This window comes from Phoca vitulina, unplaced genomic scaffold, assembly GCF_004348235.1.
Source record: "Phoca vitulina isolate PV1807 unplaced genomic scaffold, GSC_HSeal_1.0 scaffold84, whole genome shotgun sequence".
Taxonomy (NCBI): Eukaryota; Metazoa; Chordata; class Mammalia; order Carnivora; family Phocidae; genus Phoca; species Phoca vitulina.
In genome coordinates, this window is record NW_022589787.1 from 5,475,020 (window position 1) to 5,501,583 (window position 26,564).

At 38.7% G+C, this 26,564-nt stretch overlaps 1 protein-coding gene across 2 annotated transcripts in view; it reads right to left on the minus strand.

Moving 5' to 3' along the window:
- Positions 1-26,564, minus strand: part of TUBGCP5 (tubulin gamma complex associated protein 5) — a 77,570-nt gene that overhangs the window by 37,717 nt on the left and 13,289 nt on the right. The window contains exons 4-5 of one of the 2 annotated variants that reach the window (XM_032395396.1): positions 3,414-3,531; positions 2,361-2,450 (exon numbers count right to left, since the gene is read on the minus strand). In XM_032395396.1, the coding sequence (XP_032251287.1) occupies positions 2,361-2,450; positions 3,414-3,531 (208 nt within the window). The remainder of the gene's footprint in view (positions 1-2,360; positions 2,451-3,413; positions 3,532-26,564) is intronic. The other variant, XM_032395397.1, reaches the window with a different exon arrangement.

Below are 26,564 nucleotides of genomic sequence, written 5' to 3' on the forward strand. Positions count from 1 at the left end.
GACAGAAGGTATATTTGAAGAAATCATAGGTGAGAACTTTCCTACTCTGGGGACGGAAACAGGCATTTCAAGTCCAAGAGAGAGAGGACCCCTCCCAAAATCAATAAAAACAGATTAACACCCCAACATGTAATACGGAAGCTTGCAAATTTCAGAGATAAAGGGCAAATCCTGAAAGCAGTTCAAGACAAGAGGTTCTTAACGTACAATGGTATAAACATGAGGCTGGCAAAAGACCTATCCACAGAAATCTGGCAAGCCAAAAAAGGAATGGCATGATATATTCAGTGTGCTAAATGAGAAAAATATACAGCCAAGAATACTTTATCCAGGAAGGCTGTCATTCAGAATGGAAGGAGATAGGGCGCCTGGGTGGCTCAGTTGTTAAGCGTCTGCCTTCGGCTCAGGTCATGATCCCAGGGTCCTGGGATCGAGTCCCACATCGGGCTCCCTGCTCGGCAGGAAGCCTGCTTCTCCCTCTCCCACTCCCCCTGCTTGTGTTCCTGCTCTTGCTATCTCTCTCTCTGTCAAATAAAATAAATAAAATCTTTAAAAAAAAAAAAAAAAAAGAATGGAAGGAGATAATAAAGAGCTTCCAGGACAGAGAGAAACTGAAAGATTATGAAACCACTAAACCAGCTGTGCAAGAAATATTAAGGGTGATCCTGTAAGCAAAGAGAGAGCCCAAAAGTAACAAAGACCAGAAAGAAACAGACAATCTAAAGAAACAGGGACTTTACAGGTAATACAATGGCACTAAATTCACATCTTTCAACAATTACTCTGAATGTACTCTAAATGCTCCAATCAAAAGACCCAGGGTATCAGATTGGATAAAAAAACAAGGCCCATCCATATGCTGTCAACAACAGACTCATTTTAGACCTAAAGAGACCTCCAGATTGAGAGTGACGGGGCGGAGAACCATTTACCATGTTAATGGGCATCAAAAGAAAGCTGGGGTAGCAATCCTTATATCAGACAAATTAGACTTTAAACCAAACAGTGTAGTATGGGATAAAGAGGGATACTATATCATACTTAAAGGGTCTTTTCAACAAGAAGATCTAACAATTATAAATATTTATGCTCCTAACTTGGGAGTAGCCAATAATATAAACCAATTAATAACCAAATTAAAGAAACACATTAATAATAATACAATAACAGCAGGGGACTTTAACACCCCACTTACAGCAATGGACAGATCATCTAAGCAGAGATCAACAAGGAAACAAGGGCTTTGAATGACACACTGGACCAGATGGACTTCACAGAGATATTCAGAACATTCCATCCTAAAGCAACAAAAAATGCATTCTTCTCGAGTGCACATGAAACATTCTCCAGACTAGATCACATACAGGATCACAAATCAGGTCTCAACCAATACCAAAAGTTTGGGATTATTCCCTGAGTATTTTCAGACCACAATGCCTTAACCCTGAATTCAATTACACGCAGAAATTTGGAAGGAACGCAAACACCTGAAGGTTAAAGAGCATCCCACTAAGGAATGAATGGGTCAGCCAGGAAATTAAAGAACAATGTAAAAAATTCATAAGAACAAATGAAAATGAAAACAACAGTACAAAACTTTTGGGATACAGCAAAGGTGGTCCTACGAGGACATTGTAATACAAACCTTTCTCAAAAAATTAGAAAAATCTCAAATATATAAGCTAACCTTAAATCTAAAGAAGCTGGAGAAAGAACAGCAGCTAGTGAATTGTTTAACACTACATCTGAAACTAAGTATGTACTATATGTTGGCTAATTGAATTAAAAAAAAAGTTGTGGAAGTATTAAAAGAAAAAAAAAAAAGAAAGAAAAAAAATTGTCAGTATTATCCTTTGTGGCAGAGAGACCCAGAACCTGGAAATTTTAGTAGTACCAGCACTACATGTTGCATTTCTCATTTTCATTTTTATATGAACACAATCTAAATTCTTTTTTTTTTCACAACCTAAATTCGTAGATTCCTGGTTTCCAGATATAGGACCTGGATATACACTCTGGTATAGGACATACTCTGCCTAGCATACTAGAAGCCTTTCTTTGAAGTCAGTAATTAAAAAATAATGGTATAATCTAATTAAATAGCATACACATGACTTAAAATGGAAAAGAAGTAAACATATCAAATTCTCATAACCTTCACAATCGACGCTGAAGTTTGGGTTTTCTGACTCCCCCAATTTATGTTTAGGTGCCCATTAGAAACGGTTTTGGGTTAAACCTAATGGCCTATTTTCTAGTATGCATGTGAAGAAACCATGAATATTTTTCCTTCAAAAACCAAAATTCTGCTTCTCAGTAACAAAGTCTTCTACACTATTAATTAGCTTAATAGGACTTACCATAAGGTTTCCCGAATAACCTGTGTCTCAGTAACAAAAACTCTGTCATCTGGAACATATAATGGGTCACTGCTACACAAGTGTTGGTCCCTATTAGACAGCAAACATCAAATGTCAATGAAAAGGTTTCTCATGAAGTAAAATTACATGCATTAAAAAATATATGCATTTGGGCGCTTGGGTGGCTCAGCTGGTTAAGCGACTGCCTTCGGCTCAGGTCATGATCCTGGAGTCCCGGGATCGAGTCCCGCATCGGGCTCCCTGCTCAGCGGGGAGTCTGCTTCTCCCTCTGCCCTCTTCCCTCTTGTGCTGTCTGTCTCTCATTCTCTCTCTCTCAAATAAATAAATAAAATCTTAAAAAAAAAAAAAAATGCATTTAGTGGTAATTTAACCAGTAATCAATAAGCAAATATATTAACATGTTTTAAATGCCCTCCCATACTCATTTCTACATGTCAACTGTAATACTCTCAGAGAAGTACTTTCAGAACAATTCCAATTTTTTAAAAAAGATTTTATTTATTTATTTGAGAGAGAGGGAGAGAAAACATGAGCAGGGAGGTGGTGAGGTGGGGGAAGAGGGAGAAGTAGGCTTCCCGCTGAGCATGGAGCCCTAGGCGGGGCTGAATCCCAGGACCCTGGAGCCATGACCTGAGCTGAAGGCAGATGCTTAACCAACTGAGCCACCCAGGCACCCCAGAACAATTCCAATTACTATATTCATTGCTGATTTAGCCAAGTGTTTAAAAGTATGTATTATTTTAGAAAAATACTAATTGTATTTTTTAGTAGGTGCATTAAAACAGAAATCAAATACATGACCTAATTCATACCAATCCATTAGCTTTGAAAGTAACAAATCAAAAAACAGACTATAATTAAACAATAATCTCATTTTTAAAATAATTAAGTAACTGAAAAATGTATTAGAATTGCTAAAAAAAAATCTTAAATTTCAGGAAAGTATTTGACTTAAGTCATAAATCAAAAGCAAATATTAAGATATCAAAGTTTCTTCTATTAACACATTAAATGAAAAACTTAGCTTCTTACCAGAAAGCAGCTAAATTGGAGTGCAAATGTAAACTATGAGGAAACCTTGAGGATCTGGTTGTCCAGTACTGATGAACCACATGCTGTTCCAGCCAGCTTCGGCCATCTGTCTCATCTACTGGAATGATATTTAAAAAGTTTAAATTATGAGAGTTAACAAAAAAAAACACTTGAGCAACTATGCCACAATTCTGGATTTATGACTCCATTCAAATAGTCAATTGAGAAAGGATCTTTAACTTACCAAACTCAACACCCATAAAACAAGTAATACAGTTAAGAATTGGGCAGAAGACATGAATAGACATGTTTCCAACAAGACACCCAGATGGCTAACAGACACATGAAAAGATACCCAACATCATCATCATCAGGGAAGTACAAATCAAAACCACAATGAGATACCACCTTACACCTGTCAGAAAGGGGTAAAATTAACAACACAAGAAGAAACAACAGGTGTTGGCAAGGATACAGAAAATGGGGAACCCTCTTGCACTGTTGGTGGAAATGCAAGCTGGTGCAGCCACTCTGAACAGTTTGGAGGTTCCTCAAAAAGTTAAAAATAGGGGGTACCAGAGCAAGATGGTGGAGGAGTAGGAGACCTGGATTCCATCTGGTCCCAGGAATTCAGCTGGATAGGGATCAAACCATTCTGAACACCTACGAACTCAACAGGAGATCGAAGAAAAGAATAGCAACAACTCTCTGAACAGAAAAGTGACCACTTTCTGGAAGGTAGGAGGTGCGGAGAAGTGAATCTGAGGCGATGTTCCGAGGGATAGACGGCGGGGGGAGGGGGCTTCCGTAAGCCGCTTCTGGCAAGTGATAGAGCGGCAGAGCACAAAATCGGAACTTTTAGAAGTCGGCTCTGCTGAGGGACGTTGCTCCAGTAGCTAAGCAGGGGGTGGAAACTCGCTGGGACAGTGTGGTCTCAGGACCCGTGGGGTCACAGAAAGACCGGGGGTGCCTGAGTGCGGCAGAGCTCCTAGGTATCGGGAGTGGGGGAAGCCGGCTGCAGAGACAGAGCCAAGGCTCTCAGCTCGGGGTTGCCATAAACCATGATCCAAGGTATAGTCGAGCCACTGCTCCTCCAGCAGGGACCCAACAAGTGGCAGATACAGGGAGACGGCAGGAGGAGCAGCAAGGAAGCGCACAGAGGACTCTGCTGGGATTGGAGACTCCACACGGGGTCAGGTGCCAGAGATAGAAACACTCGGGTCACAGGCCGGGTGAGCACGGAGTGCGGCTTAAGACCAGAGACATGGGAGTGACTGACTGCTTTTCTCTGGGGTCTCACTGAGGAGTGGGGCCCCGAGTTGTTGGCTCCTCCGGGGCGGAGATTGGGAGGCCGCCATTTTCACTCTCGTCCTCCAAAGCCGTAGGGAAAGTTTGCAGGGAACAAAACCTCCTGAGAGCAAACCCAAGCAGATTACTTAGCCCGAACTGGCAAGGGCAGGGAAATTCCGCCTCCAGCAAAGACATTTGGGAACCACGGCAACAGGCCCCTCCCCCAGAAGATCAGCGAGAACAGCCAGCCAAGACCAATTTACCCATCAATGAGAACGGCAGAACTCCAGCACTAGGGGAATACTGCACATAGAATTCACGGCTTTTTTCCCATGATTCTTTAGTCTTTCAAAGTTAATTTTTATTTTAATTTCTTTTTTTTGAATTTTTCTTTTTCCCTCTTTCAACCAACATCTTTATCAATCCTTTTAAAAAAATCTTACTCATTTTTCATTTTTAGAGTCATATTCTATCTGTTCATAGTAGTAAACCTTATTTTTGGTATATATATATATATATATATATATATAAGTTGTTCTCTCTTTAAAATTTTGGATACAGTTTCTACTAACAGACCAAAATATACCCTAAATCTCTAGTGAATGGCTTTGTTCTAGTCTCCTGCCTGATCACATTCTCTCCCGTTTTTCTTTTTAAATTCTCTTCTTTCTTTTTTCAACCAACTTCTTATCTATTCCTTTTATAAAATCTTTTATAATTTCCACCATTACAGTCATATTCCATCCTTTAATCGAATCAACCCTTATTTTTGTACATATATAAGTTTTTCTTTCTTTAAAATTTTGGGAGGCACTTTCTTCTAACAGACCAAAATACACCCAAAATCTAGTGTGTGGCACTGACCTATGCACGAGCCTGATCATATTTGATCATATTATTTTATTTTGTTTTGTTCTGTTTTTGTTTTTATCTTTTTCTTTTCTTTTTTCTTTCTTTCCCTTTCTTTTCCCCCGGTTTCAGGTCTTTTCTGATTTGTTTAGAGTATATTTTCTGGGGACATTATTACCCTGTTAGCATTTTGTTCTCTCATTCATCTATTCTCCACTGGAGAAAATGACAAGATGGAAAAAGTCACCTCAACAAAAAGAACAAAGGGCAGTACCGACTGCCAGGTACCTACTCAATAAGGACATTAATACGATGTCAGAACTAGAGTTCAGAATGATGATTTTAAAGATACTAGCCGGGCTGGAAAAACGCATGGAAGTTATTAGAGAAACCCTTTCTGGAGAAATAAAAGAATTAAAATCTAACGAAGTCGAAATCAAAAATGCTATTAATGAAATGCAATCAAAAATGGAGGCTCTAGGGGTGCCTGGGTGGTTCAGTCAGTTAAGCGGCTGCCTTCGGCTCAGGTCATGATCCTGGGGTCCTGGGATCGAGCCCACGTCCGGCTCCGTGCTCAGTGGAGAGCCTGCTTCTCCCTCTCCCTCTGCCTGCCACTCTGCCTACTTGTGCTATCTCTCTGTCAAATAAATAAATAAAATCTTTAAAAAAAAAAAATATGGAGGCTCTAACTGCTAGGATAAATGAGGCAGAAGACAGAATCAGTGATATAGAAGACCAAATGATGGAAAATATAGAAGCTGAGAAAAAGAGAGATTAAAAACTACTGGATCACAAGGGCAGAATTCAAGAAATAAGCGATACCATAAGATGAAACAACATTAGAATAATTGGGATCCCAGAAGAAAAAGAAAGAGAGAGAGGGGCAAAAGGTATATTGGAGCAAATTATAGCAGAGAACTTCCCTAATTTGGCAAAGGCAACAAGCATCAAATTCCAAGAGGCACAGAGAACCCCTCTCAAAATCAATAAAAATAGGTCAACACCCCGACATCTAATACTAAAACTTATGAGTCTCAGAGACAAAGAGAAAATCCTGAAAGCAGCTCGGGAGAAGAGATCTGTAACCTTCAATGGCAGAAACATTAGATTGGCAAAAGACCTATCCACAGAGACCTGGCAGGCCAGAAAGGACTGGTATTATATATTCAGAGCACTAAATGAGAAAAATATGCAGCCAAGAATACTATATCCAGCTAGGCTGTCACTGAAAATAGAAGGAGAGATAAAAAGCTTTCAGGACAAACAAAAACTAAAGAAATCTGCAAACACAAAACCAGCCCTACAAGAAATATTGAAAGGGGGACGTCCTCTAAGCAAAGAGAAAGCCTAAAAGTAACAAGGACCAGAAAGGAACACAGACCATATACAGTAACAGTCACCTTACAGGCAATATAATGGCACTAAATTCATAGTTACCCTGAATGTAAATGGATTAAGTGCCCCAATCAAAAGACAGAGGGTATCAGACTGGATAAAAAAACAAGACCCATCGATATGCTGTCTGCAAGAGACTCATTTCAGACCCAAAGACACCCCCAGATGAAAGTGAGGGGGTGGAAAACCATTTTCCATGCTAATGGACACCAAAAGAAAGCTGGGGTGGCAATCCTTCTATCAGACAAATTAGATTTTATTTTATTTTTTTTATTTTTATTTTTTTTGAGGATGATGAGCAGTGTGCTCACTTTATTGAAAGTGGCAAAGCCAAAAAGCAACAGGTGGGGAATGAGTATGTCTGAGCTCGAGATAGCAATGAGAGCAGTATATTCACAGAAAAAATGGTTGATTATGTTACAGACAAATTAGATTTTAAACCAAAGACTATAATAAGAGATGAGGATGGACACTATATCCTACTTAAAGGGTGTATCCAACAAGAAGATTTAACAATTGTGAATATCTATGCCCCTAACATGGGAATAGCCAATTATATAAGCCAATTAATAACAAAAGCAAAGGAACACATTGACAACAATACTATAATAGTAGGGAACACCCCCCCCACTGAAATGGACAGATCATCTAAGAAAAAGATCAACAGGAGCACCTGGGTGGCTCAGTCGTTAAGTGTCTGCCTTTGGCTCGGGTCATGATCTCAGGGTCCTGGGATCGAGCCCCGCATTGGGCTCCTTGATCCGCGGGAGGCCTGCTTCTCTCTCTCCCACTCCCCCTGCTTGTGTTCCCTCTCTCGCTGTGTCTCTGTCAAATAAATAAATTCAATCTTAAAAAAAAAAAAAAGATCAACAAGGAAGTAAAGAATTTAAATGACACACTGGACCAAATGTACGTCACAGATATATTCAGAACATTCCATCCCAAAGCAACGGAATACACATTTTTCTCTAGTGCCCAGGGAACATACTCCAGAATAGATCACATCCTGGGTCACAAATCAGGTCTCAACCGGTACCAAAAGATTGGGATCATTCCCTGCCTATTTTCAGACCATAGTGCTTTGAAACTCAATCACAAGAGGAAAGTTGGAAAGAACTCAAATACATGGAGGCTAAAGAACATCCTACTAAAGAATGAATGGGTCAACCAGGAAATTAAAGAAGAATTTAAAAATTCATGGAAACAAATGAAAACGAAAACACAACTGTTCAAAATCTTCGGGATGCAGCAAAGGCAGCCCTAAGAGGAAAGTATATAGCACTACAAGCCCTTCTCAAGAAACAAGAAAGGTCTCAAATACACAACCTAACCCTACACCTAAAGGAGCTGGAGAAAGAACAGCAAATAAAGCGTAAACCCAGCAGGAGAAGAGAAATAATAAAGATCAAAGCAGAAATCAATGAACTAGAAACCAAAAGAACAGTAGAACAGACTGACGAAACTAGGAGCTGGTTCTTTGAAAGAATTAACAAGATTGATAAACCCCTGGTCAGACTTATCAAAAAGAAAAGAGAAATGACCCAAATAAATAAAATCATGAATGAAAGAGGAGAGATCACAACCAACACCAAAGAAATACAATTATAAGAACATACTATGAGAAATCATATGCCAGCAAATTAGATAATCTGGAAGAAATGGATGCACTCCTAGAGATGTATCAACTACCAAAACTGAACCAGGAGGAAACAGAAAACCTGAACAGACCTATAACCAGCAAGGAAATTGAAGCAGTAATCAAAAATCTCCCCCAACAAACAAAACCCCAGGGCCAGAGGGCTTCCCAGGGGAATTCTACCAAACATTTCAAGGAGAATTAATACCTCTTCTTCTGAAACTGTTCCAAAAAATAGAAATGGAAGGAAAACTTCCAAACTCGTTTCACGAGGCCACCATTACTTTGATCCCAAAACCAGACAAAGACCCCAGCAAAAAGAATTATAGACCAATATCCTTGATGAACACGGATGTAAAAATTCTCACCAAAATACTAGCCAATAGGATCCAACAGTACATTAAAAGGATTATTCACCACAACCAAGTGGGATTTATCCCTGGGCTCCAAGGTTGGTTCAATATCCGCCAATCAATCAATGTGATACAATACATTAATAAAAGAAAGAACAAGAACCATATGATCCTCTCAATAGATGCAGAAAAAGCATTTGACAAAGTACAGCATCATTTCTTGATCAAAAGTCTCCAGAGTGTAGGGATAGAGGGTACATACCTCAATATCATAAAAGCCATCTATGAAAAACCCACAGCAAATATCATTCTCAATGGGGAAAAAGTGAGAGCTTTCCCCCTCAGGTCAGGAACACGGCAGGGATGTCCACTATCACCACTGCTATTCAACATAGTATTAGAAGTCCTAGCCACAGCAATCAGACAACAAAAGGAAATAAAAGGCATCCAAATCGGCAAAGAAGTCAAACTCTCACTGTTTGCAGATGATATGATACTGCATGTGGAAAACCCAAAAGACTCCACCCCAAAACTGCTAGAACTCATACAGGAATTCAGTAAAGTGGCAGGATATAAAATCAATGCACAGAAGTCAGTGGCATTCCTATACACCAACAACAAGACAGAAGAAAGAGAAATTAAGGAGTCGATCCCATTTACAATTGCACCCAAAACCATAAGATACCTAGGAATAAATCTAACCAAATCTAACCAAAGAGGCAAAGGATCTATACTCAGAAAAGTATAAAATACTCAGAAAGAAACTGAGGAAGACACAAGGAAATGGAAAAACATTCCATGCTCATGGAATGGAGGAACAAAGATTGTGAAGATGTCAATGCTACCTAGAGCAATCTACACATTCAATGCAATCCCTATCAAAATACCATCCACTTTTTTCAAAGAAATGGAGCAAAAAAATCCTAAAATTTGTATGCAACCAGAAAAGACCCCGAATAGCCAGAGGAATGTTGAGAAAGAAAAGCAAAGCTGGTGGCATCACAATTCTGGACTTCAAGCTATATTACAAAGCTGTCATCATCAAGATTGTATGGTACTGGTACAAAAACAGACACATAGATCAATGGAACAGAACAGAGAGCCCAGAAATGGACCCTCAACTATATGGTCAACTAATCTTTCACAGAGCAGGAAAGAATGTCCAGTGGAAAAAAGACAGTCTCTTCAATAAATGGTGTTGGGAAAATTGGATAGCCACATGCAGAAGAATGAAACGGGACCATTTCCTTACACCACACACAAAACTAGACTCCAAATGGTTGAAAGACCTAAATGTGAGACAGGAGTCCATCAAAATCCTAAAGGAGAACACAGGCAGCAACCTCTTCGACCTCAGCCGCAGCAACTTCTTCCTAGAAACATCGCCAAAGGCAAGGGAAGCAAGAGCAAAAATGAACTATTGGGACTTCATCAAGATAAAAATCTTTTGCACAGCAAAAGAAACAGTCATCAAAACCAAAAGACAACCGATAGAATGGGAGAAGGTATTTGCAAATGACACATCAGATAAAGGGCCAGTATCCAAAATCTATAAAGACCTTATTAAACTCAACACCCAAAGAACAAAAGATCCAATCAAGAAATGGGCAGAAGACATGAACAGACATTTTTCCAAAGAAGACATCCAAATGGCCAACAGACACATGAAAAAGTGCTCAACATCGCTCAGCATCAGGGAAATCCAAATCGAAACCTCAATGAGATACCACCTCACACCAGTCAGAATGGCTAAAATTAACAAGTCAGGAAACGACAGATGTTGGCGGGGATGTGGAGAAAGGGGAACCCTCCTACACTATTGGGGGGAATGCAAGCTGGTGCAGCTACTCTGGAAAACAGTATGGAGGTTCCTCAAAAATTGAAAATAGAGCTATGCTACAACCTAGCAATTACACTATTGGGTATTTACCCCACAGATACAAATGTAGGGATCCGAAGGGGTACGTGCACCCCGATGTTTATGGCAGCAATGTCCACAATAGCCAAACTATGGAAAGAGCCAAGATGTCCGTCTACAGATGAGTGAATAAGATGTGGTATATATATACAATGGAATATTATGCAGCCATCAAAAGGAATGAAATCTTGCCATTTGCAATGATGTGGATGGAACTGGAGGGTATTATGCTGAGCGAAATAAGTGAATCAGAGAAAGACATGTATCATATGACCTCACTGATATGAAGAATTCTTAATCTCAGAAAAGAAATGGAGGGTTACTGGAGTGGTGGGGGGTGGGAGGGATGGGGTGGCTGGGTGATAAACATTGGGGAGGGTATGGGCTATGGTGAGCACTGTGAATTGTGTAAGACTGTTGAATCACAGACCTGTACCTCTGAAACAAATAAGACATTATATGTTAAAAAAAAAAAAAAAAAAAAAAGAAGATAGCAGAAGGGGAAGATTGAAGGGGGGGAAATCGGAGGGGAGACGAACCATGAGAGAATATGGACTCTTGAGTATCAAAGTGAGGGTTCTAGAGGAGAGGGGGGTGGGGGGATGGGTTATCCTGGTGATGGGTATTAAATAGGGCACGTTCTGCATGGAGCACGGGGTGTTATATGCAAAGAGTGATTCACGGAACACTACATCGAAAACTAATGATGTAATGTATGGTGATTAACATAACATAATTAAAAAAATAAAATGCAATGTACAGAAAAGAAAAAGAAAAAGAAAAAAACAGTTAAAAATAGAACTACCCTATGATCTAGCAATTGCACTACTAGGTATTTACCCAACGTATAGAAAAATACAGATTCAAAGGGGCATATGACGCATTATCAACAATAGCCAAACTATGGAGAGAACCCAAATGTTGATTAACTGATGGATAAAGAAGATATGGTATATATGCACAACAGAATATTATTCAGCCATTAAAAAGAATGAAATCTTGTTAGCCTGGTGTTGGGTATTAAAGAGGGCATGTACTGAATAGAGCATTGGGTGTTATACGCAAACAATGAATCACGGAACACTACATCAAAGACTAATGATGTAATGTATGGTGATTAACATAACATAATAAAATAAAAAAGAATGAAATCTTGCCATTAGCAACAGGTGGATGGAGCTGGTGTGTATTATGCTAAGTTAAATAAGTCAGAGAAAGACAAATACCATATGATCTCACTCATATGTGGGATTTAAGGGAGAAAACAGATGAACATATGGGAAGGGAGAAAAGGAAAAAAAAGGAGAGGGAAACAAGTCGTAAGAGACTCTTAACGACAGAGACAAACAGGGTTGATGGAGTGAGATGGCTGGGGGATGGGCTAGATGGGGGATGGGTATTAAAGAGAGCACTTGTGATGAGCACTGGCTGACATATAAAAGTGATGAATCACTGAATTCTACTCCAGAAACCAATATTGCACTGTATGTTAAGTAACAAAATTTAAATAAAAAAAGAAAAATTCAAGAAAAAGGCTCTTTAGAATATATGTATAGAAATGTACATACAAAATTTAATTAAGTATCATTGGGTATAAAGAAAAAAAATTACTCCATTTTAAATGACAAACAGAGTTTTAGAGGGGAGAGGGGAGGGGGGATTGGTTAGCCCAGTGATGGGTATTAAGGAGGGGACGTACTGCATGGAGCACTGGGTGTTATATGAAAACAACGGATCGTGGATCACCACATCAAAAACCAATGATGTATTGTATGGTGACTAACATAACATAATAAAATTTAAAAAATTTTAAAAAAATAAAAAATAAATTAAAAAAAATTAAATGACCTTATGAATAAGAAGACACAAACAGTATATTCAAATAGTTCAATAATCATGAAAAAAATTGAAATGGTAACCAAAGATGTTCTCAAGAAACCCCAAACCCTCAGGACTGGTACTAAGCTTTAAAGAATTAGAATCTCTTATTCAGATTATAAGGCTAATATAATCTTGCTTCTAAAACCAGATGAAGACATATAAAAAGTTCATCAAAGAATAAAAACGAAAAATCCTAAATTAAAAAATAGCTAACCCAGGGGCACCTAGGGCTCAGTTGGTGGATCATGTGACTCTTGATCTCAGGGTCTTGAGTTTGACTGAGCCCCACATTGGGCATAGAGCTTATTTAAAAAAATGTAAAAAATAAAAGAATCATTATGGGAATTTAGCTCAGGAATTCAAGGATGATTCACTATCACAAAATCTATCTATGTAGAAATAGAACAAAAGAGAAAAATTATATATAGGATTATCTCACAGATAAAGAAGAACATTTGATACAGTTCAATATTTATGATTAAAGACTCCTAGAAGAACAGGAATAGAAGGAAACTGTCCTACTTTGATAAAGGCCACATACCCAGAACCTATACCAAAACCCATCACACTCAATGGAGGAAATTCAGGTGCAACCCTCTTAGACTGAGACCCACTCTAGGAAAACTGCTCTCACTGCTGATGCTTCCTCTGCAGACTAGAGGCCTGGCTAGAACAGACGCCATTAAAGTGTCACAAAGAAAATACAAGATAAAAGAATTGACAGGAGACAAAACTGTTTATAGACGATAATGATCATCTATATAAAAAAACAAATGGGAGAGGTGCCCAAGATGGCGGTGTAGGAAGACTCTGAACTCCCCTCCTCCCACAAACACACCAAATGTATACCTATATATGGAGTAATTCCTCCTAAAGAACAGGGCTGATTGAACAGCTTCTGCACAATAAAAGATAGCGGGACCACAGAGAGGTAGGAGGGACAGAACATAGTGATGAGAGTAATCTGACCTCTGATGCTGTGAAATGCAGTGGGGAGAGATAGTACTGAGGGACCAGTAGAAGATATGCCCACCCTAGGTCACAGAAAAAACCTGCAGATTAAAGGGCTACTAGACTAGAAGTGGTGGAAACCCTTTTACTACCCTAGAGTGTCCAGCAAACATAATAGCTAGAACTCTCTCCAGATCAGAGGTGCTGGTGAACATCATTGTTTATGTTCCTTCTCCATCTTGATATACAGAGGGGAGCAGAGTCTGGGTGCTCCAGGTGGCCTGTTGCCTTGGTGACCTGGGCGCCTAGCCCACACCAACTCCAGCTGCATACCCAAGGTGGTACCTCTGCCTGTACCCATTCCAGCTCTAGTCTCCCAATAATGCTATCGCAGTGTGGTAAGTAATGGAACAACTCTAGCCTGCATTGACTACAGCTTTAGCCCTCTTGCCAAAATGGCCCTGATGTGAGCACCCTGGGGACACCCTGGCCCGTGCCTGCTCCAGCGCCAGCTTTTCTGACAGGGCACCCACTACATGGAGCAGCCCAGTTTGTGGCTGTTTGACCTGTCCATCAGGGTGCCCCTGATGCAGAGTGCCCCCACACCCCCAGCCTGTACCGGCTACAGCTCCAGCAGCCAGCCTAAGTTGCCAGGCGTACAGTCTATGCAGGGAATATTCCTACACATGGCCATACCTTTAAGACTGGGAGATTTAGCTATTCCATCTAATTCACAGAAACACAGAAAGTAAAACAGAATGAGGAGACAGAGAAATATGCTCTAAATGAAAGAACAAGGGCCCCGTGGGCGGCCCAGTCAGTTAAACGTCCAACTCTTGATTTTGCCTCAGGTCATGAGATTCGAGCCCTGCATCAGGCTCCATGCTCAGTGCGGAGTCTACTTCTCTCCTTCTCCCTCTGCCCCTTCCCATTCTCTCACTCTCTAAAATAAATAAATCTTTAAAAAAATAAATGAGAGAACAAGACTAAAGAACTAAGTGAAACGGAGATATACAATCTAGCTGATAAAGAGTTTAAAGTAATAATCATAAAGATCTTCACTGGACTTGAGAGAAGAGTGGAGGAACTCAGAACTTCAACAAAGAGACAGAAAATATAAAAAAGAGCCAATCAGAGTTGAAAAATACAATAACTGAAATGAAATACATACTAGAAGGACTCAGGAGCAGATTAGAGGATGTATAAGAATGGAGCGGCTATCTAGAATACAGAATACTGCAAAGTATCCAAGCTGAACAGCAAAAAGAAAAAAAAAAAGAATTAAGAAAAAGCCCACCAAGATTAGGTTAAAGTACCTCTGAGACAATAAGCATACTAACATTTACATTATAGTAATCCCAGAAGGAGAAGAGAGAGGGAAAGGGGCAAAAAAACTTGAAAAATTAATAGTTGAAAACTTTCCAAACCTGGGGAAGGAAATGGACATCCAGGTCCAGGAAGCACAGAGAACCCCAAAAAAAACATGAACCCAAGGAGGTCCACACCAAGCCATATAACAAGTATAACGTCAAAAATTAAAGATAAAGAGAGGCTCTTAAAAGCAACAAGAGAAAAACAACTAGTTTTGTACAAGGGAAACCCCACCAGATTATCGGCTGACTCTTCAGCAGAAACTTTGCAGGTAAGAAGAGAGTGTCATGATATATATGTTCCAAGTGCTGAAAGAAAAAAACCTACAACCAAAAATACTATACCCAGCAATATTATCATTCAGAATTGATGGAGAGGTATTTTCCAAAACAAAAGTTAAAGTAGTTCATCATCACTAAACTGGCCTATATTATGAAGTTTTTTTTTTTTTAAGATTTACTTATTTGACAGAGAGAGACACAGCAAGAGAGGGAACACAAGAAGGGGGAGTGGGAGAGGGAGAAGCAGGCTTCCTGCGGAGCAAGGAGCCCGATGAAGGGCTTGATCCCAGGATCCTGGGATCATGACCTGAGCCGAAGGCAGCCGCTTAACCAACTGAGCCACCCAGGCGCCCCTATATTATGAAATGTTAAATGGACTTCTTTAAGCAGAAAAGGCTATGAGTAGAAGAAAGAAAATTATGAAAGGTAAACAATTTCACTGGTAAACACATAATAAAGTTTGTAGATCAACCATTTATAAAGCTAGTTTGAAAGCTGAAAAGACAAAAGTAGTAAACTATATCTAAAAAATTAGTTAAGGACTCATAAAATAAAAAGATGTAAAATATGACATAATATACATAAAACACTGGGGAGTAAAAATATGCCTTTCAAATGTGTTCAAACTTAAGCGACCACCAACTTAAGTACAGAATGTTATATACCTAGGATGTTATATATGAACCTCATGGTAACTAAAAACCAAAAAAATATAAAACATATACACACACAAAAAAGAGAAAAGAATCCAAGTTTCATAAAACTAAAGAAAGTCATCAATCATGAGGGAAGACAGCAAGAGAGGAAAGGAATAGGAAAGAACCACAAGAACAAACAAAACAATTAACAAAATGGCAATATTATTTTGTATATACCTGTCAATAATTACTTCAAATGTAAATGGAATCAATACTCCAATCAAAGGACACAGGATGACTGAGTGGATAAAAAAAACAAGACCCATCTACATGCTGCCTACAAGAGATTCACTTCAGATCCTAAGACACATACAGACTACTGAAAATGAGAGGATGAAAAAGATACTCCACGCAAATGTAAGACAAAAAAGAGAAGAGAAAAAAAAAAAAAAATCTGGGGCAGCAATACATACATGAGAGAAAACAGACTTTTTAAACAAATTCTGTAATAAGAGACAAAGAGCATGATGTAATGATAAAGGGATCAATCCAACAAGAGGATTTAACAATTACACATATTGATGCACCTAAATATATAAAGCAAATATTAACAGACATAAAGGGAGAAATTGACAATAATATAATAATAGTAGGGGACTTTAACGCCACATTTACATCAATGGATAGATCATTCAGAGAGAAAATCAATATGGAAACAGTGGCTTTGAACCACACAACAGATCAAATGAACTTAATAGATGCATATAGAACATTTCATCCCAAATCAGCAGAATATACTTTCTTCTTGAGGGTACATGGAACATTCTCCAGGACAGATCACATGTTAGAACACAAAACAAGTCTCAATAAATTTAAGATGGAAATCACATCAAGTATCTTGTCTGAGCACAATGGTATGAAACCAGAAATTAATGATAAGAAAACAACTGGAAAAAACCTGCAAACATGTGCAGGCTAAACAACATACAATTAAACAACCAATGGGTCAATGAAGAGATCAAGGAGAAAATTAAAAAATACATGCAGCCAAAGAAAATGGAAACATAAGAGTTCAAAATCTTTGGGATGTCATAAAAGTAGTAGTTCTATGAGGGAAGTTTATAATGGTACTGGCTTTCCTAAAGAAAAAAGAGAAATCTCAAATAAGCAATCTAGCCTTATACTTAAAAAAACTAAAAAAAAAAGAACAAATAAAACCCAAAGTTAGTAGAATAAAAATTACAACAGAAATAAGTGAAATAGAGACTAAAAAACAGAAAAGATCAATGAAATTAGGAGCTGGTTTTTGAAAAGATAAAAAAAATTGATAAACCTTCAGCCAGAATCATCATAAAAAAAAAAAAAAAAAAGGTGGGGTGGGGGAGGATTCAAATTAATAAAATCAGAAATGAAAGAGAAGTTACAACCAAAATCACAGAAATACAAAGGATTATAAGAGACTATTATGAAAAACTATATGCCAACCAATTGGACAACCTAGAACAAATGGATTAATTCCTAGAAACATACAGTTCTCCAACAGTGAATAAGGAAGAAATAGAAAATCTGAATGGACTAATTATTAGAAACAAAATTGAATCAGTAATACAGAAATTCCCAATAAACAGAGGTCTAGTACCAGACAACTTCCCAGGTAAATTTTACCAAACATTTGAAAAAGAGTGAATAACTATTCTTCTCAAACTATTTCAAAATAGAAAAAAAAAAAAAAAAAAAAAGATTCCAAATTCATTCCATGAGGCCAGTATTACCCTGATACCAAACAAGATAAAGACACCACAAAGAAAAATTATAGGCCAACATCCTCTGATGAACACAGATGCAAAAAATATTAGCAAGCTAAATTCAACACACATTACGAGGATCATCCACCATGATCAAGTACATTTTTTCCCGGAAATGCAAAGAAGGATACATATTTGCAAATCAATCAACATGATACACCACATTAACAAAATGAAGGATAAAAATCATATGATCATCTCAGTAAAAGCAGAAAAAGCATTTTACAAAATTCAACATCCATTCATGATAAAAATTCTCAATAAAGTGGATGTAGAGGGAACATACCTCAACATAATAAAGGCTGGATATAAAAAACCCACAAATAACCTCCCACTCAAAGGTGAAAAGCTGAAAGCTTTTCCTCTAAGATACGAACAAGACTTACCACTTTTATTCAACGTAATACTGGAAGTCCTAGCCATAGCAACCAGAAGAGAAAGAACTAAAAGCATCCAAACTGGTGAGGAAGAAGTAAAACTGTCACTATTTGCAGATGATATGATACTATATAGGGAAAACCCTAAAGGCTCCACCAAAAAAAAACTATTAGAACTCATAAATGGAGGGGCAAGATGGCGGCAGAGTAGGGGACCAACCTTGTTTCATCTGGTCCCTCAAATTTAGCTGAATATCTATCAAACCATTCTGAACACGTATGAATTCAACCTGTGATGTAAGAAAACTTATCTGGATCTCTACAAGCAGAAAAACCACTTTTTGCAAGGTAGGAGGTACGGAACCTTGGATCTTCTGGGGGAAATATCAGAAGATAAATGGAGGGGGGGAGGGAGCCTCCATAAGCTGGCCACTGGAAAGTGATTTAACACCAGAGCACAAAATCGGGACCCTTGTAAAATCTGCTCCAGTGACATCCCTTTCTGAAAAGGGCACAGGGGATGAACAGGGCGGAATTCTAGGTGGATCACTGTGGTCTCAGGATGCCAGGAGACTGAGAATGGGGGAGCCTGAACCGATAGAGTGCCCAAGCAGTGGAGCAGGGAGACTGGTTATGGTCAATGAGCCCAGAAGGGACTCTCAGCTCCTGTCACCATAAACTGTGAGCTGGGCCAGTAGGGAGACTGTTTTCTGCCTGAGGACCCTGAAAAGGACTAGAAGGTGTGGGCTGTTTAATATCCCAGGAGAGATATGAAATGGCTTGTGCCCACAACAGGGCAACAGCTCTAAGGGTGGTGTGGCCCCTGAAAGGACACTGGGGCGGCATCCAGCTGTGACCTGGGAGCTGCTAAAGAGAGTGCATGCACAAACCCAAGGCCGCTCACAACTGCAAAGGCACAAAGCACACAGATGCTCATGGTTCCCTGGAACTCCCCTGGGAGAGTTGTAGTGGGTGCGAATAGCTCAAGTCTGTGGAGTTTGGTACACACAGAAGTAGACACGGTTTGACCTGGAGGGTTTATTGAAGAAAGGTGACCGCGACCTTGCAGCTCTGGGCCAGAGATTCCTGCACGGCCATATCTGCTCTGACTCTAGAAAGAGGCGTGGAAAGCCGCCAGGGAACCAAAACCACAACAGACAGGCAGCTCACATTAAGCCCATCCCTTTGACGTGGGGTGGGGCAACTCCACCCAGGCAAAGACTCGGAGAAGACGAGCAACAGGCCCCTCCCCCAGAAGACAGACTGAAGGAACAGGTGAATGGCAAGCTTATTTCCCACAGGACTGTAAAACTCCAGTGCCAGGAGAAAATAATATATTGAGCTCCAAGTGTTCCCTCACAACTCATTTATACTTGAGGCTAAAATTTTATATTTCTTTTTTTCTTTTCCTTCTTTATCTTTTTCCCTTTTTAACCCTCTTCCCGTTTCAAATAGATTCTTACTTCCCAGCCTATGTTTTTAAGACGCTTTTTAACTTTTTCCCCCACATCTATGTTTTATAGATTTATGCCCCATACTGGTCCATTTTTCACTCTATTCAATTTTATCTTGATATATATATAAATTCTGATTTCTTTGCAATCTTGCAATATAGTGTCTTTTAACACACAGACCAAAAATCAATCAAGAACAGGTAGATCACCCTGCTTTGTCCACCCTGAGAGATTATAGTCTCTCCCCAACCTTTTTTTATCGTTTTGGATCATCTTGGCTTTGCGTATCTGTGGTAGCTTCCGACCACTTCGAATTTTTTCTAGGGTGCATTTTGGGTCGTGGTTGATATTTTGGACTCTGTTCATTCACTTAACCATCCCTCGACAGAATGACTAGGAGGAGGAACTCTCAACAAAGAAAAGAACCAGAGACAGTATCCTCTGCCACAGAACTAATGAATATGGATATAAGCAAGATGTCAGAGACAAAATTCAGGATAGCAATTATAAAGCTAATAGCCAGACGTGAAAAAAAGTACACATGACAATACATACTCCCTAAGGGCAGAAATGAGATATTAAATCAGGCCAAATTTTAAAATGCTATCAATGAGATGCAGTCTAAATTGGATGCTCTAAAAGATAGGGTAAGTGAGGCAGAAGAGAGAATAAGTGATTTAGAAGACAGGCTGATGGAAAGGAAGGAAACTGAAGAAAAGAGCGAAAACTCATAGCACATGAAGAGAGACTTAGAGAATTTAATGATACATTGAAAAGAACCAGTATCAAGATCATCGGGATCCAAGACGGGGTGGAGAGAGAGGCCTAGAAGGTATATTTGAGCAAATCATGGTTGAGAACTTCCCTAATCTGGGGAAGGAAACAAACATTCACGTCTAAGAGGCAGAAAGGACTCCTCCCAAAATCAATAAAAACAGATCAACATTGACATGTATTAGTGAAGCTTGCAAATCTTAGAGCCAGGAAAACTACCCTGAGAGCAGCTACGGGGAAGAGATTTCTTATGTATGGAGGGAGGAACATCAGAATAACATCAGACCTGTCCACAGAGACCTGGCAAGCCAGGAAGGGCTGGCAAGATAATATTCAGGGTACTAAATGAGAAGAAAGCAGCCAAGAATACTTTATCCAACAAGACTATCATTCATAATGGAAGGAGAGATAAAGAGTTCCCAGGACAGAGAGAAACTGAAAGAATATGTGACCACCAGGCCAGCCCTGCAAGAAATATTAAGGGGGATACCGTAAGCAAAGAGACCCCAAGAGTAACAGAGACGAGAAAGTATCAAAGACAATCTACAGAAACAGGGACCTTACAGGCAATACAATGGCACTAAATACATATCATTCAATAGTTAGTCTAAATGTAAATGGACGGAATGCTCCAAGAAAAAGACAGAGTATCAGACTGGATAAAAAGCAGGACCCATCCATATATATCTACAAGAGACACATTTTGAACCTAAAGACACCTTCAGATGGAAAGTGAGGGGTTAGAGAACCATTTACCTCACCAATGGACCGTAAAGTAGTAATCCTCATTATCAGACAAATTTTCAAACCAAAGACTTTAGTAAGAGATGTAGAGGGACACCATATTGTACTTAAAGGGTCTATCCAACAAGAAGATCTAACAACTGTAAATATCTATGTCCCCAACGTGGGAGCAGCCAATTATATAAACCAATTAATAACCAAAGTAAAGAAACATATCGATAATAATATGTTAATACTAGGGGACTTCAACACCCCACTCACAGCAATGGACAGATCATCTAAGCAGAAAATCAACAAAGAAACAAGAGCTCTGAATAACATATTGGACCAGATAGGACTTCACGCACATATACATAACATTCCATCCTAAAACAACAGAATACACATTCTTCTAAAGTGCATATGGAATTTTCTACAGAAAAGACCACATACTGAGTCAAAAATCAGGTCTCAACCAATACGAAAAGATTGAGATTATCCCATGCATATTTTCAAACCACAATGCTTTGAAACTGGAACTCAATCACAAGAAGAAATTTAGAAGGAACTCAAACACCTGGAGGCTAAAGAGCATCCTGCTAAAGAATGAACGGGTCAACCAGAAATTAAAGAAGAACTTAAACAATTCACTGAAATTAATGAGAATGAAAACTCATCGGTTTAAAACCTATGGGATACTGCAAAAGCAGGCCTAAAAGGGAAATACATAGCCATCTAAGCCTCTCTCTTAATCAGAAAAATCCCAAATGCACAAGTTCACCTTACACCTAAAGGACCTGGAGAAAGAACAACAAATAAAGCCTAAACCAAGTAAGAGAAGAGAAATAATAACGATTAGAGCAGAAATCAATGAAACAGACCAGATCAAAGAAACTAGAAGCTGGTTCTTTGAAAGAATTAATAAGATCAATAAACCTCTAGTCAGACTTATACAAAAGAAAAGAGAAAGGACCCAAATTAATAAAATCATGATTGAAAGAGGAGAGATCATGACTAACACCAAGGAAATAGAAACAATTGTTAGAAACTTTTTATCAGTAGGTATATGCCAACAAATTAAGCAATCTGGAAGAAATGGATGCATTCCTGGAAACTTATAAACTCCCAAGACTGAAACAGGAAGAAACAGACAATCTGAACAGACCAATAACCAGCAAGGAAATTGAAGCAGTAATCAAAAACCTCAAAAAACAAGATTCCAGCGCCAGATGGCTTCCCAGGGGAATTCTACCAAACTTTTAAAGAAGAAATAATACCTATTCTTCTGAAGCTGTTTCAAAAAATAGAAATGGAAGGAAAACTTCCAAACTTGTTCTATGAGGCCAGCATTACTTTGATCCCAAAACCAGACAAAGACCCCATCAAAAAGAGAATTACAGACCAATATCCCTAATGAATATGGATGCAAAAATTCTCACCAAGATACTAGCCAACAGGATCCAACAGTACATTAAAAGGATCATCCACCACGACCAAGTGGAATTTATTCCTGGGCTGTAAGGGTGGTTCAACATTTGGAAATCAATCAACACGATACATCACATTAATAAAAGAAAGGACAAGAACCATATGATCCTCTCAATTGATCAGAGAAAGCATTCAGCAAAATACAGCATCCTTTCTTAAATAAAACTCTCCATAGTGTAGGGATAGAAGCAAAATATCTCAATATCATAAAAGCCATCTATGAAAAGCCCACAGTGAATATCATTCTCAATGGGGAAAAACTGAGACCTTTTCCTTTAAGGTCAGGAACATGACAGGGATGCCCACTCTCACCACTGTTGTTCAACATAGTACTAGAAGTCCTAGCAACAGCAATCAGACAACAAAAATAAATAAAAGGCATTCAAATTAGCAAAAAAGAAATCAAACTCTCTCTCTTTGCAGATGACATGTGGAAACCCCTAAAGACTCCACCCCAAAATTGCTAGAACTCATACAGCAATTCAGCAACATGGTAGGATACAAAATCAATGCACAGAAATCAGTTGCATTTTTATACACTAACAATGTGACTGAAGAAAGAGAAATTAAGGAATCTATCCCATTTACAACTGCACCAAAACCCATTAAGATACATGGGAATAAACCTAACCAAAGAGGTAAAGGATCTGTACTCTAGAAACTACAGAACACTTATGAGAGAAATCGAGGAAGACACAGAGATTGAAAAACATTCCATGCTCATGGATTGGAAGAATAAATGTTGTGAAAATGTCTATGCTGCCTAGAGAAATCTACACTTTCAATGCAAACCCTATCAAAATACCACGGACATTTTTCACAGAGCTGGAACAAATAATCCTAAAATTTGTATGGAACCAGAAAAGACCCCTAATTGCCAGGGGAATGTTGAAAAAGAAACCAAACCTGGGGGAATCACAATGCCTGACCTCAAGCTAGATTACAAAACTGTGATCCTTAAGACAGCATGGTACTGGTACAAAACAGAAGCACAGATCAATGGAACAGAATAAAGAGCCCAGAAATAGACCCTCAACTCTATGGTCAACTAACCTTCAACAAATCAGGAAAGAATAGCCAATGGAAAAAAGTCTCCTCAATAAATGGTGCTGGGAAAACTGGACAGCCACATGTAGAAGAATGAAACTGGACCATTCTCTTACAACATACACAGAGACAAACTCAAAATGGATGAAAGATCTAAATGTGAGACAGGAATCCATGAAAATCCTAGAGGAGAACACAGGGAGCAACCTTTTTGACCTTGGACAAAGCAACTTTTTGCAAGACACGTCTCTAAAGGCAAGGGAAGCAAGGGCAAAAATGAACTACTGGGACTTCATCAAGATAAAAAGCTTCTGCACAGCAAAGGAAAAAATCAACAAAACTAAAAGGCAACCCATGGAATGGGAGAAGATATTTACAAATGACATTACAGATAAAGGGCTGGTATCCAAGAACTATAAAGAACTTCTCAAACTCAGCGCCCCCAAAACAAATGATCCAGTCAAGAAATGGGCAGAAGACATGAACAGATACTTCTCCAAAGAGCCAACAGACACGTGAAAAAATCACTTGGCATCGGGGAAATACAAACCAAAACCACAATGAGATACCACCTTACACCAGTCAGAATGGCAAAAATTAACAAGACAAGAAACAACAAATGTTGGAGAGGATGTGGAGAAAGGGGAACCCTCTTACACTGTTGGTGGGAATGCAAGCTGGTACAGCCACTCTGGAAAACAGTATGGAGGTTCCTCAGGATGTTAAAAACAGAACTACTCTATGACCCAGAAATTGCACTACTAAGTATTTACCCCAAAGACACAGATGTAGTGAAAAGAAGGAGCACATGCACCCCAATGTTCATAACAGCAATGTCCACAATAACCAAAGTGTGGAAGGAGCCAAGATGTTCTTCAACGGATGAATCAATAAAGAAGATGTGGTTCATATATACAATGGAATATTACTCAGCCATCAAAAAGGATGATTATCTACCATTTACATTGAAATGTATGGAACCGGAGGATAGTATGCTAAATAAAATAAGTTAATCAGAGAAACACAATTATCATATAATTTCACTCATATGGGGAACATAAGGACTAATGCAGAGGACAACTGGAGTGGGGAGGAAACTGACTGGGAAGAAATCAGAGAGGGAGACAAACCATTTGAGACTTTTGACTCCAGGAAACAAACTGAGGGTTGCAGAAAGGAAGGTGGGTGGGGGGATGTGGTAACTTGGTGATGGGCATTAAGGAGGGCAGGTGATGTGAGGAACACTGGGTGTTATACTGATGAGTGACTGAACAGTATATCAAAAGCCAATGATGTCTATACCTTGGCTATTTGAATTTAAATTAAAAAAAGATTAAAAAAAGAACTAACAAATTAATTCAGTAACATTACAGGTTACAGAATTAATATAAGGAAAACTGTTGTGTTTTATAGAGAAAAAAATTAAGAAAACAATCCCATTTATAATTGCACCAAAAATAATAATATACTTAGGAATAAAACTAACCAATGAATTGAAACACCTGTAGTCTGAAAACTGTAAAATACTGATGAAAGAAACTGAAGATGAAACAAATAGAAACATATACCCTGCTCATGGATTGGAAGAATATTGTGGTTTTTTGTTTTTTTGTTTTTTTAATTTTATTTATTTATTTGTCAAAGAGAGAGCACACAAGCAGGGGGAGTGGCAGGCAGAGGGAGAAGCAGGCTCACTGTTGAGCAAGAAGCCCAATGTGGGACTTGATCCCAGGACCCTGGGATCATGACCTGAGCCGAAGGCAGAGGCTTAACTGACTGAGCCACCAGGCATCCCTGGAAAAATATTGTTAAAATGTCCATACCACCCAAAGCAGTCTACCGAGTCAATGCAATCCCCATCAAAATACCAAGAGTATTTTTCATAGAACTAGAACAATCCTAAAGTTTGTATAGAACCACAGAATTCCCCAATAGCCAAAGTAACCTTGAGAAAGAAGAACAAAACTGGAGGTATCACAATCTCAGATTTCAAACTATACTACAAAGTTAACAATAATCAAAAACAGTACAGTACCGACACAAAAACAGACACATAGATCAATGGAATAGAACTGAGAGACCAGGAATAAATCCAGGCTTATATGCTCAATTAATCCATGACAAAGGAGGGAAGAATATACAATGGGGAAAAGACATGAAGTTGGAAAGCCTGGGCAGCTACATGCAAAATAATGAAACTGGACCACCATCACAAAGATAAACCAAAAATGGACTAAAGATCTAATGGAAGACTTGAAACTACAAAACTCCTAAAAACAAAACAAAAACAAAACCAAAAACAAAACATAGGCAGTAATCTTTTAGACATCAGCCTTAGTAATATTTTTTTAGATATGTGTCCTAAGGCAAAGGAAACAAAATAAAAAATAAATTATTGGGACTAAATCAAAATAAAAAGCTTTTGCAGAGAAGGAAACCATCAACAAAATAAAAGGGGAACCTTCAAAATAGGAGAAGATATGTGCAAATGATATATTCAATCAATAAGGGGTTAATATCCAAAAATATATAAAGAGCTTATACAACCCAACACCAAAAATGCCCAAATAATGGGGGTTAAGAAATCAAAAAATGGGCAGAGGTCCTGAATAGACATTTCTCCAAAGAAGAAGTACAGATGGCAGACGCATGAAAAGATGCTGAGCATTACTATCAAGGAAATGTAAATCAAATGTAAATGTAAATCAAATCACACAAATGTAAATACCACAATGAGATATAATCTTACTATGCAGAATGGCTAGTATCAAAAAGACAAGAAGTAACTGTGCTGAATCCCTAGTATCAAAAAGACAAGAAGTAACAAGTAACAATAACAAGTAACAAGAGGTTTTGATGAGGATATGGAAAAGGGAACCCCTGTGCACAGGTAGTAGGAATGTAAATTGTAGTGTAGAAA